The 13,151-nt window shown below is 41.6% G+C and overlaps 1 protein-coding gene across 1 annotated transcript in view; it reads left to right on the plus strand.

Moving 5' to 3' along the window:
- The first annotated feature begins 5,988 nt into the window (after positions 1 to 5,988).
- The window catches only part of LOC106832275 (cytochrome P450 3A12-like), a 35,538-nt gene continuing 28,375 nt past the window's right edge, over positions 5,989 to 13,151 (plus strand). Inside the window, exons 1-4 of the mRNA XM_070485388.1 lie at positions 5,989 to 6,300; positions 9,913 to 10,006; positions 11,898 to 11,950; positions 12,541 to 12,640. Of these exons, the coding sequence (XP_070341489.1) occupies positions 6,230 to 6,300; positions 9,913 to 10,006; positions 11,898 to 11,950; positions 12,541 to 12,640 (318 nt within the window). The 5' untranslated portion in view covers positions 5,989 to 6,229. The remainder of the gene's footprint in view (positions 6,301 to 9,912; positions 10,007 to 11,897; positions 11,951 to 12,540; positions 12,641 to 13,151) is intronic.

Raw genomic sequence — 13,151 nt, forward strand, 5'->3', positions numbered from 1 at the left:
AGTGGTTAAATTCACATGTTCAGCTTTGGTGGCCTGGGGTTCACTGGTTCAGATCCTGGGTGCGGACATGGCATGGCTTGGCAAGCCATGCTGGGGCAGGCGTCCCACATATAAAGTAGAAGAAGATGGGAATGAATGTCAGCTCAGAGCCAGTCTTCCTCAGCAAAAACAGGAGGATTGGCAGCAGATGTTAGCTCAGGGCTAATCTTCCTCAAAGAAAGAAAGAAAGTTCTTTCTTCTTTGGTTAAGTTTCTTCCTTTCTTTCTTTCTTAACCAAAGAGGTGAAAGATCTGTACACTGAAAACTCTAAAACATTTTTGACAGAAATTGAAGAAGACTCAAAGAAATGGAAAGATATTCCGTGCTCTTAGATTGGAAGAATTAACATAGTTAAAATATCCATAGTTCCTAAAGCAATCTATAGATTCAATGCAATCCCTATCAAAGTTCCAACAACATTTTTCACAGAAATAGAACAAAGAATCCTAAAATGTATATGGAACAACAAAAGACCCCGAATAGCCAAAGGATTCCTGAGAAAAAAGAACAAAGCTGGAGGTATCACACTCTCTGATTTCAAAATATACTACAAAGCCATAGTAACCAAAAGAGAATACTGTACTAGCACAAAACAGACACACAGATCAATGCAACAGAATTGAGAGTCCAGAAATAAACCCACACATTTATGGACAGCTAATATTCGACAAGGGAGCCAAGAGCATACAATGGAGAAAGGAGAGTCTCTTCAATAAACGGTGTTGGGAAAACTGGACAGCCACATGCAAAAGAAGGAAAGTAGACCATTTTCTTACGCCATGGACAAAAATCAACTCAAAGTAGATTAAAGACTTGAATGTAAGACCTGAAACCATGAAACTTCTGGAAGAAAACATAAGCAGTACACTCTTTGACATCGATATTTGCATCATACTTTCAAGTACGATGTCTGACTAGGCCAGGGAAATAAAAGAAAAATGAAGAAATGGGACTGCATCAAACTAAGAAACTTCTGCACAGCAAAGGGAACCATCAACAAATTGAAAAGACAACCTAACAATTGGGAGAAGACGTTTGCAAACCATATACCAGATAAGGAGTTAATATCCAAAATATACAAAGAACACATACAGCTCAACAACAAAAAAACCAACAACCCAATTAAAAAGTGGGCAAAAGATGTGGACAGAGATTTCTCCAAAGAGGATATACAGATGGCCAACAGGCCCATGAAAAGATGTTCAACATCATTAGCTATCAGGGAAATGCAAATCAAAACTATAATGAGGTATCACCTCACTCCGTTCAGAATGGCTGTAATTAATAAGACAGGAAACAAGAAGTGTTGGAGAGGATGTGGAGAGAAGGGAACCCTGGTACACTGCTGGTGGGAGTGAAAACTGGTGCAGCCACTATGGAAAGCAATATGGAGTGTCCTCAGAAAATTAAGACTAGATCTACTATACGATCCAGCTATTCCACTGCTGGGTATTTATCCAAAGAACTTGCAAACGCAAATACGTAAAGATACATGCACCCCTGTGTTCATTGCAGCATTATTCACAATAGCTAAAACTTGGAACAGCTTAGGTGCCCATCAAGGGACGAATGGATAAAGAAGATGTGGCATATATACATAATGGAATACTAGGCAGCCATGAGAAATGATGCAATCTGGCCATTTGTGACAACATGGATGGACCTTGAGGGTATTAACATGCTAAGTGAAGTAAGTCAGAGGGAGAAAGTCAAATACCGTATCATCTCACTCATAAGTAGAAGATAAAAACAATGTCAAATAAACACATAGCAATGGAGATTGGATTGGTGTTTACCACAGGGAAAGGGGGGAGGGAAAGGGCAAAACGGATGATTACGTTCACATGTCTGGTGATGGATTATAATCACTTTTTGGGTGGTGTACATGATGTAATCTACACAGAATTTGAAATATATTATGATATACATCTGAAAGCTATATAATGTTATAATCCAATGTTACTGCAATAAATAAAAGAAACACACACACCTACACACAAAGAAAATCCTCAAGAGACACAGAGGCTGAGAGATTCAGGCAGTGACGGAGTCTTGTGATTGGGATAATGTCTCTTAAGTTGACTCTGGTCAACTTCCTTCATAGACAAATGAGGGCACAAGCCCAGGCATGCCCATGGTCACACACTTCCAATGCATCAAGTCCTGTTGATTCTGATCTTTTCATGTCTTTAAAAGGAGGAGAGAGTGTAAGGAAAGAAAGAAGTGTCAACTGTGTCCAATACTGTTAATTCATAGCATGGGTCCCGATTTATAATTCAATATTTATTTGTGTGGTTATTTGTTTAGTGTCTCTCTCCACTGTGCCTTCATGAGGTCAAGGATCTTGATTCTTTTATATTCAGTCTTGGCCCCTTGCCTGAACACAGCAGGCATAGAGCCCAACCAACACACAGTGACAGTGGGGAGAGGTGCCCCCTCCTCCAATGCCAAAAGAGAATGTTCAAGGATCTGCTACTTTCCTCACCACTTCCCCACCAACAATGAGGCCTAGCCATCAAAATTTAGATAACACCTGGTTACCCTGAGTTGGCAAGATCAAGGTTAGCCCTATTGAGAAGAATGGGGGCTCAAGAGCTGAGTTACAGATACATAATCTTGATTTCATTTTTTGCACACTCCAGATTGTGACCTGTGAAACTTGTATCTAATGCCTAAATCATTCCAGAACAACACTGCCTCCCCAAACCAGGAGCAATTTGCTTGGCCAGTGGAAGTCAGGACTGGCTTCCCAGAAGAGGAGCCACTTGAGCTAAGAATATAAAAGGATGAGAATGTCAGACTGATGGTGCTCCTTGTATCAGTCAGTCCCTGTCAATCTGTCCATCTGCATTGATATTTAGCCTAATGCTTCTCTGAATGTTATTTGAGAGTGAGCTTTGACTGATTGCTAAGGACACTGAAAAAGCAGATAAGCCACTCTCTGTTGATGAGGACACTGTGTTCTCATACCTGTATAATTACTTTTATGTGTCTGTTCTGTAATTATCTATTAATTTGTCTCTATCTCCAACCTGAATAATGTCTGTGTCTCAGTCATATTTTCACCCTAACCATTTAGAACAGAGCTTTGAAAGTATATGAGGAGCCCATTCGTACACAAACAAGTACATGAGAGACATGAGGTGTATGGGGTATTCTTCTGATGTACAGTGTCTTCCTTCACACATTCAGCACAACTGTTAGTATGGAAGTCTCTTCATGTTAGGTGTTCCCTTCTGTGGAATGAAGGGACTCAAAGATCATGCCTTCTATTATCTCCCCTTTCAGAGAAAGGCCATTTGCATTGGGTAGCACATGGTGTTGGCTACATTTTAGTCCCATGCATTGACTAGCCTATCACTCTTGAGATAGACCACAACCATATGGACAGACCCTAAGTTGACTGGAGCAGGTGGATGGTCATATTAGGCTTAATTACAAAATTGTTGTAGAGGATTATGTATATTGGAGGAAGATGAATGGACATTAGTTTCTACTGAGGTTTTGTTTCCAAGAAAAAGAAGAAAGGCTTTGGGTTTAGGGGACAGAATTAAGTTGTCCTTGTTATTGGATGACACTCTAGTCTTTACTTGTTTAGATGTATTCTGTGTACTTCTTTGGTTGGGAGCACTGAAGGGAGATCCTCCCCAACAATACCCTTAGTATCTTCCTGACTTTCATCTGTCTTTGTTCCTGCTGAGATGAGCTGGAGTTCTTTGTTCTGGACACGCATAGGGGAACTGCTGTGGGGGTCATCATGGAGATAGGAACTAGGATTTTAACCAGTTTGCTGTTCCAGCCTTGGGTTTCTTTAGTTCCTATAGTAGCCCTTACCAGGAAATGGCAAATGTTGAATATTGGCATTTCAGAGCAGCATCAGCCTTTTCAATCTCCCTTCCTATTAGCTTATTATAATATGTTGTTATGATCAATAGCTGTTGAGAAGCCACTTGTAGTCACTGAATCTCAGTCTCTTCATCTGTAAACTGTGGATAGTAGCATGACCCTATTTACCAGTGCCCAGGGAAGGCACCAAAAGGGGACAGAAACATATTGGAATTCCTGGGACTTTCTATTTTTCTTTTACTGGGGGTCATCTTCCAGCTTCCCACATCTGTCCTTTGTTAGTATTCCAGCTTGCAGCCACTTCTCTGCTTAATTCCCTCTTGGTAGGACTCCATTATCCCAGAGATTCCAGAGGTAATCCACATTCTGAGCACAGTTATGTCTCTCTATCTCTCCACTGGGATGCTGCTCCCAAGGAAGGGACTGTATGGCTTCTAGCCCATAGCCTGCAAGATACCTACACATAACATTCACCCATTTGGCCTTGAATCATTGCATGGATGAATAGATGTATTCACGAATTACACCTTCCAGTGGCAGCTATGGATTTTAATAGGTGCCTACCCAAAGATGACAAAGTGTGGTGGTAAAAATTTCAGGCTAATTGACAAGCTCCTAAGGAAATTAATGGCGGTAGGTGAGATAGCTGGGACTTACTGCATTTTACCAATGAGACATCCACTTGCTCAGGCCACTGTCACCTAGCCCTGGGGACTTTCAGGTCAGAGGGTTGGAAAGAGTTAGTGAGCAGTATCACTTTCTACAGAAGGGCTGAAAGTGAGAAAGGATAAAGAAAGAAGGAAGTGCACCGACACAGCTTAAATGTCTTCTGTTTTTGTTGAGTTTAAGGAACACTCAAGGTTTTGTTTTTCACATAATCCATGGTTTCAGGCCAAGCAGACACAGAAGACGGGTCAAAGCGATGACCATGCGCTGGTATAGTTTCCAGATGGCCAGTCCTCAGACCTCTCCCATCAAGACTGTGGTGGGGGATTCATCGGGGACAATGACTGTTATTATAAGCCTCTTTTTTACCAGCTCCTCAGAACCGATTGGAAAACCCCACACTCATCAAAAAGCAGGAAGACATCTGCTCTTATCCCTTTGCCCAGAGAAAAATCTCATATCATATTTTTGGAATCTCGGTGCTGTTTGTGTATCCACCATATCACTGTTGGCTAAAGTGTTTGGAGTCCACTTGCCATCCAGGCAGCTGTTCTACTCTTTGCTCCATTCAAAACCGTTCTTCTTGCACATTGATTTTTACAGAGATAGGGGGCCATTCTTTGGTCAAGAATCTGTCTAACTAGCTGTCTACTGTAGAACATTCTGAGGGTCTGGAAAGAAAGCTGCATGGATGATACCATTTTGTGCTGCCATTGCCATCTCATCCGTATCTGGCTTCTCGTTCTGGGGCCCTCTTGTCAACAGAATCCTGATGGATCAGACTGAACATGCAGCTATAGTGGCCAAGGTGTAGTTAGTCCCTCTTGTATTAATAATCAAAGAAGATGGTGTGGTCACCAGTGAGCCACAGGGAAAGGACATGCAAGGGGCCCTGCAATCTCACATCTACCAACTCAACTCCAGCAACTTTTCAGGATGCCCTCAGCTTGGGACTAAGGACATAACAGTGACTAATACCCTGGCTGTGCCCTTGAGAGCTCTTAATCTGGTAACAGAACTAGGTGTGGAATCCAACAATGGTTCTGGAGGGTGGAGAGGACAACAGTAGAATTGTAGGAGGGGAGATAAAAGTTTCCCAGAGGAGGAAGTGGTTACATCTGTTCTAGGAGGTTGGTGAAGAAAGACACTAAGGGAGGGGTTTCTGTCTTATCAGGGATTTGAAGGATGAGTAGGAGCCTTCTAGGGGCACAAGGGAATTTCTAAGTATGGGAAACTACACGGATAAAGATCTGTAGGCCCAGGTTGTTTGAAGGATTTCGAGTGTTTTGGAATGTGGGAAGCCATGGAGTCAAGGGCAGGTTAGAGATCAATAGCCACTGGATTTACTTGAATATCTGTAATATTTGGGCTTACTGATAACACTGATTGAGTTGTTTATTGATTTCCCACAGAATATGAACTCAAATAACATTAAACAGAGAGTACCCATGATGATTTGTCAAGTATCAGGCGGGGATGGCACCTGCAGGTGGAGCGCAGGTGGCCCTTCTACTGGCTGCAGCTCCAGCCCCACCCCTTTTCCCAGCAAATAAGACTTCCAGCCTCACCGAATCTCCTCTGGGCTGGAAGGGAAGCTCTGTACCCACAGGCCTGCAAACAGCAGCACCGACTGCTGAAAGGAGAATTCAGAGGAGAGAATCTCAGAAGGAAAGTGGCCATGGACCTAATCCCAAGCTTTTCCATGGAAACCTGGGTTCTCCTGGCTACCAGCCTGGTGCTCCTTTATCTGTGAGTAACTGTCCAGCTTGTGTCCTCTGTAACGATGCAATTGGGGACCCAGTCAGGTCCCCCTTTCCATTATCCATTTTAAAGATTAAAAGAGTTAGTGAAGGGGAAGTTTCTAATTTTCAGGTGCTATGAACACATAGGGAGTTCTTATTGATCTACCCAGATCTGTTGAAGGGGTAAACAACCCCCCCACCAATTTCTGTAGCTAGGAGGGTTTAGTGACATTATTTGCTACTGGGAATAATCTTCTGATTGACTACCAGTTTGGACCTAGACTAGTCAACCTTAATTCAGCAGAGACAGATTAAAAACAACAGACCCCTGGACATTGAGGTCCTCACCCACTTCCCAAGCTCTGGGGATCCTGGAGGTAGGAGGAAGTGGCTTGGGTCTTTTTCTCATTATCTTTGCCTTCTGGGTCCTGTGTCTCCCACAAGAGACATATAGAAGGACTGGCCCCTGTGTCCCCTCTGTAATTCCTGCTCCTCTCCCTCCCACTGCCAGCATCATTTACACAAGGCTCCTGGCACACTCAGAGTTTTCAGGTGGGCTGGAGATTGCTCTACCCTTCTCCTCAGACTCAGCACTTCTATTTTTGTGCCTCTCCCCTGGGAATCCCCTCCTGAGATTCAATTCCCCCATCCTGTAATATGCAGAACTATTTATCACTAAATGAGAAAGCTTTAGATCAGAGGAGACCTAGTAGAAATTTTGAAATTGTATTCTTTTCTTTCATCTTTTCCTTCCAGTCTCTGGGATGGTTAGCATCAGTATTGAGATTTCTTTTCCCCCTGATATGAAATCTGCTAGCAGCCTGTAAAGGCAAGAGCCCCAAAAGCCAATTAAGATTTTAAATATTTTTTCCCTTTAAGTTACAGTACAGGAGGATGAATCAAAACCATCCAGCAGAGGAATCCCATTCAATGGTGAGATTCCTGGCATCATCGAGCAGGTTGAGGTATGAGTAGAGAAGGCCCCTCCATGTCACATCGGATCTCTCTCTCAATTTCAGTTTCTGGGAGTAGGAAATCATGAACACACATGTGAACAAAGGAAATATAAACCTGGTTTTAATTCATTCAAAACAATGTTAGGAATTCCAGGTATTGTGGCAACATATTTTCTGACTGATGACATTTTAATGTTAATTGATGTGGTTTAATTTCATTCTATTTAATACTAGATTTTTTGCTGAGATAAGACTATTTCCAGCGTGTACTTTCTGAAAGATAAGAGAGAGCTATTGATTTAGGATTTGTGACTACAAAGGTGAATAAGTAACCTCACCTTTGTAGAGTAATGTCGGGAATATTTATCTAGTATACAAATACATACTTTTATGATATAGATTGTATGTATGTTTTAAATATCCCTGCCCAGCAGGTTCTTTTAGTCTCTCAGTGCAGGTGAGGAAGTGAGACTGTGATCCAGTGATGATATGAAAGGCATCCAGATAAGAGTTAGGATGAAGTGGAAGAATATTCCTCATCCCTCAGAGCAGACATACTCCTCAGTCCTGGTCCAACAGGAGGTCCCTCATAGGGCATCAGGGTTAGCATCTCATGTGCTTGAAGCCTGGAGACAGGGATGCCATCTAAGTCACTCTGTGTGTTGTCTATCTTGCAGTGGGACTGTCACTAGATAGTGTCACCACTGGGCAAACAACACCGTAGCCTTAGAGACACTGACGCAGCCAAGAATCAGATGCTGTAGAGTAGACAATGCCCTCCTTATGCCAACACAACGTAAATGTGATAAAAATGATTGGCTTTAGTGTTACCCCCTTCATTTGTACCAAAAGCAGGATTACTCTACCAAAAAGAGGGAAGCTGGAAAGAAACTGAAGAATTCACCCAGCCCACCCTCTCCCTTGATATGGAACCATGTGAGGTTAGACACTAGACCAGATCTTTCCTTGGACCAGTGTTGCTAACATTCACTCAGTTGCTCAGCCTCACTTGGGAGTTCATGTAACACATTTAAAGTTCAGCAGGAGAAATTGGTGTAATTGGTTTGCCATGGTTGTGATGGTAAAGGAAGAAACTGGGGTGGTGCTAACCAAACCACTCCTTTCTTTGGCAGTCAGTACACACTCTTCCACCAGCTGTTCTGGGTGAAGGATCCGAATGCCCAGCTGGGCTTGGTCGAGGTGCCTCTGCTGGGTTTTTCAAACACACGTCCTTTCATGCAATTTTTTTGGATTTATTTTACCACACATTATAACATTTGCTCTATTTGTACAGAGTATTTGAAACCTGAACTGCCTTAAAGGCTAACTTCCAAATAAGAAGAGACAGGGTCTTAATTCAACTCCCTGGGACATTTTATGGTTACTCATTATGTTTCATAGTGGATCTTTTGCTATCAACAGGAAGGTATCTGAAATTTGGAAGCCTGCATGTATTTTAGCTGAAAGCACTGTAGGGCATGTTGAACTACTTATACATAACATACTTTTAAGCCATAATTTCGTAATTTGCCTTTACAGAGTTAGTCTTACAGGCCTAACAACTGCATGGTTAAAACCATTGTCAGCAGGCTCTTCCCTCAGCCACTCGTCTTCTTCCATTCTGCCATCTCTCAGTAACACTGGAGTGGGAAGACTTGCAAGGATCCACAACCCCCATTGTAGGATCCACACACAACACACAAAAGATGAGTTGCAGGCAGGTGTCCCATAGGAAGCATCAGCCTTAATGGTTTTTGAGATTGTTGATGCACAGAAGCAGCAAAGTAAATGCTTTGTGACTGATCATCTTGAAAAAGAAGAGTGTTCCTGGTGCTGTGCTTAGCAGGTGAGTATCACAGATTGGAGGACCAGATCCCAGGAGGGTAAGAATGGTCTGCAAGTGGATCCTTTAGTCATTGGTCCCTTTATGCAGTATCATTCAGGGAGCACATGAGTCCATCTCCCTTCTCTTTAGCTCAAGTGAACCAAATTGCCTGACAGCAGAGACTTGGGTGTAGCTGAAAGACACTTGCATTTTTATGAGGCCAATGGATGCTCAAACACGGTTTTCATTCTGTGGGGATAAGAAATCTAGCTTCCCAAGGCCTCTCTATGAAGATAGATTTAAGAAGGAGCAGATCCTAAAATGGGGTCAGGGCATAGATAGAAGGAAAACCATAAAAGCCGCTGAGTAAAGTGTAAGAACAACATCACGGTAGGCTCTCAGTAACTCTCTTGTGTTGAGTGGACACAGTTACCCCAAATCTCGTTGGAGGAGAAAAAAAAATTTCCCCTTTCTAAATAGAATGAGAATCTCAAAATCATGGAAGAGTCAACTTACTAAATAAACACATATGAATTCCCTGGAAGAATTCCAGCCTGGACCTCTCAAGAGCACTCAAATTTGGAAACCTTTATCAGGTATTCACTCTAGGATTGGAACCACGAAGTCTTCTGCTGCTTTTAGCCACTCATCGTTACTTTTTGTGGGTCTCACAGTGATGGTAGAAAAGGAGATGATGAGTGAATGTAACTACTGCTGTTGGAGTTCCTGTTCTTATTCCTCATCTACATGTTACCTCCTCAGTTGACTGTTCCAGTTCTGAGTCAGTGACAGGCCGTTTCACAATCCCTGTGACCTGGCTTTCTCTTTCACTTTATAGATATGGGACCTATACACATGGACTTTTTAAGAAGCTGGGAATTCCTGGGCCGACATCTCTACCTTTTTTGGGAACTGTTCTGTGCTACCTTAAGGTAGAGTGTTGTTTGTGCTCCCTATTTCGCTTCTTCTGGTTGCAAACCCTGGATTAGTTTCATAGTAAAAACATCCCTCCTCAGGAGGAAGTTCTGAGGTTTCATGCTTTCCAGAAAAGGTGTCATAAGCCCCACCCAGAACACGGTTAGGTTTACCTCAGGGTTCTGTTTTCAGCTGTTATGAAACTCAGGTTTTTCCTCAGTTGGACAGCTCAGCTCTCTGGCTGCCTCAGCACATGACTTGATGTTCCAACTTGTGAGCATTGTTAAGAGGATTTTCTTTCTGAGAGGTTCAGGTTCCCAGGAAGGCACAGTTGTACTGAGTATTAGGAGAATAGTATGAACGGAGTGCCCAGTAGAAGCTCGTTAAGCTGTGCACACTAGAGCCAGACTTTCCTGTTTGTAGCATAAGCTCTGGGTAGCCTTTTTTTTTAAAATTTCCCTAGGTAGCTTTTAAACTTCTTTTTATTAGGCAGCCTCAGTATTCACCATCAGGTAATCTGCACATACTTGAATTCTCTCAAGAACTGCTAAGCCCCTGGCATTAATATCCACGGCTCTAAATCACCCTTTGTTACTCATGACATCTTTTGGAATTTGAGAGCTGGGACAAGAGCTTTTTGCTTTACTTCTCTTCCTTCAAAAGAGACTCCCTATGGGTGAGCCTGAGCAGGGAGTGGGTATAACTGAGAAAAGATGATGGTTGTCTACGGACTTCAGATAGATTTTTTTTTTAAAAAGGCAGAATCACTTATACAAAATCACTAGGAAGTACACGGTTTGACAAAAGTATTAAAAATTTAACGTAACTGAACAGAATGTGGTAGGTCGCACATGGACTGTGAGTTTTGGTGGAACCTTTGTGGTTAATCCAGCTGTGATGCCTCTCCCAGGGCCTGGCCACTGGACAGAAGGTTGCAAGTTCAGGTCCAGAAGGCCAGCACGGAGAGCTTGTGTGCAGGATCCTCTCTGCCTCAGATTTCCTTTCCCATAGATCTGAGGCTTGTTTCTCCTCTCTCACTTCTCCCAATTGAGACCTCAGTGCCTAATTACTGCCTAAGAAATTTGTTATTTTTTCCCTCTGAAAAAGCAATAATTTCCTTTCCATCTTTCCCACATCAGCTCCTGAGTAGATGCACCCCAAGATCCACATACCTGGGACCTTCTTTTGCATTGTCGAAACATCGTATCTGAAACTTAGTGAAGGGAAGATTTTTTTAAGTTACAGAATTGAAAACTCAGAGCAAGTGTTTTAATTTCCTCTGTCCTTTGTGGAGTGGTGGCTTCTCACCATCCTTTCCACGTTGAGCTGGAAAACTGGAAGGCAGCTCCACTTTGTCATTCATTCATTCACTCAGTATTTCACTCAGCAAACATGCCTTAGACTTATTTAAATCTGCTAGACCAAAAGAGTTCACTGGTGTCTTAAACTTCCTAATTCTGCTAGAATTCTAGAGAGGGCTCATGAGATAAATGAAAAGGATGCTTAACTAGGAGATGAAAGAATGTGCAGGCCACTGTCTTTCACTCAGCTTCAGTTTTCTCAAGTGTTGATGGAGGTAATAATTCAGAAGATTATTGGTTTCAGAGACACATACAGAAGTGAAAACTCTTTAGAAAGACAAGGACTTAATTGGTATTCATGAAATAGGTAAGTCATTTAGCATCTATAACACTTGGAGAAAATTATAGAGCAACTTTACATTCTCCATTTCAAATAGCTCCTCTATTTTGTCTCCTTCCCCCAAGACATCTCTGAATAACAGATTCCCTCTAAATGCCAGTGAAAGATAGTAAACCCAGTTTCATGGGATTCAAATCATTTGTGTCCCAGTTAGAGGTATGTTTCAATACATTTAGATTAATAATCCTATTTTTTTCCTCCTTGCAGGGTTTCTGGGATTTTGACAAGAAATGTTTTAAAAAGTATGGAAGTATGTGGGGGTGAGTATTCCAGATACTCATGGGAGAGACTTGTTGTTATGATGATGCCCTCATTGCATGGGAGACAGTCTCATTCCAGAGCCTCTTTTAGAAATTTTTAAAATAAGAGAATGAAATTGTTCATAATCCTTCTATCACTTTTTGAGTAGTCCAAATCTATTGCCATTTATAGACAGAGTTTTGTATATTTGTTATCAGTATGTCTGCAATTTAATCTCATATCATGTCATATGCATTTATCATGTTTTTGATACATTGTCAAAATTCTAATGTTTTCCTGACTGAGTCAGTGGACTTTCCTTAACCTTTATTGTTTTGTTCTGAGACAATTTACTTGACTTCAATTATTTACTAACCTAACTTACTTTTTATAATGAAATATTTTAAACATAGAAAAAATTATGGAGAATGGCACAGGAAATACCCATGTACATACCACTTAGACATAACAAATGTTCTAATGTTATTTTCAGCCATCATCTCTAGGAGTATGGATTATGTAACGCTGGGATGGAAGTCTGGACTTCTAAGCATGGCTCAAGCTCTAGAATCTTGCTTGTTAAATTTAATCAACTCTGTTTTCCCAACAGGATTTATGATGGCCCACAGCCTGTGTTGGCCATTACAGATCCAGATATGATCAAAACAGTACTAGTGAAAGAATGTTATTCTGTCTTCACAAACCGGCGGGTAGGCATCCATTTAAAAAAGTTATTTAATTGAGATCATATTGGCTTGTAACATTGTGTAAATTTCAGGTGTATGTTACTATAAGTTTCTGTATAGACTGCATCGTGTTCACCACCAATAGTCTAGTTTTTATCTGTCATCCTACAAATGTGCCCCTTTATCTCTTTCACCCTCTCTCCAAGCCCTTCTCTGGTAACCACTAATCTAATCTGTTCTTCTTATCTGTATGTTTATCTTCCACATATGAGTGAAATCATATGATATTTGTCTTTTTCTGTGTGATTTATTTCACTTAGCATCATACCCTCAATGTCCATCCATGTTGTTGTAAATGGCATGATTTTGTCTTTTTTGTGGCTGAGTGGTATATACATATATACACACCACATCTTCTTTATCTATTCATCCATTGATCGGCACTTGGGTTGCTTCCATGTCTTGGCTACTGTGAATAATGCTGCAGTAAACACAGAGGTGCAGAAATTTCTTTGAATTGTTGACTTCATGTTCT

Source organism: Equus asinus, chromosome 14 (genome assembly GCF_041296235.1).
Source record: "Equus asinus isolate D_3611 breed Donkey chromosome 14, EquAss-T2T_v2, whole genome shotgun sequence".
Taxonomy (NCBI): Eukaryota; Metazoa; Chordata; class Mammalia; order Perissodactyla; family Equidae; genus Equus; species Equus asinus.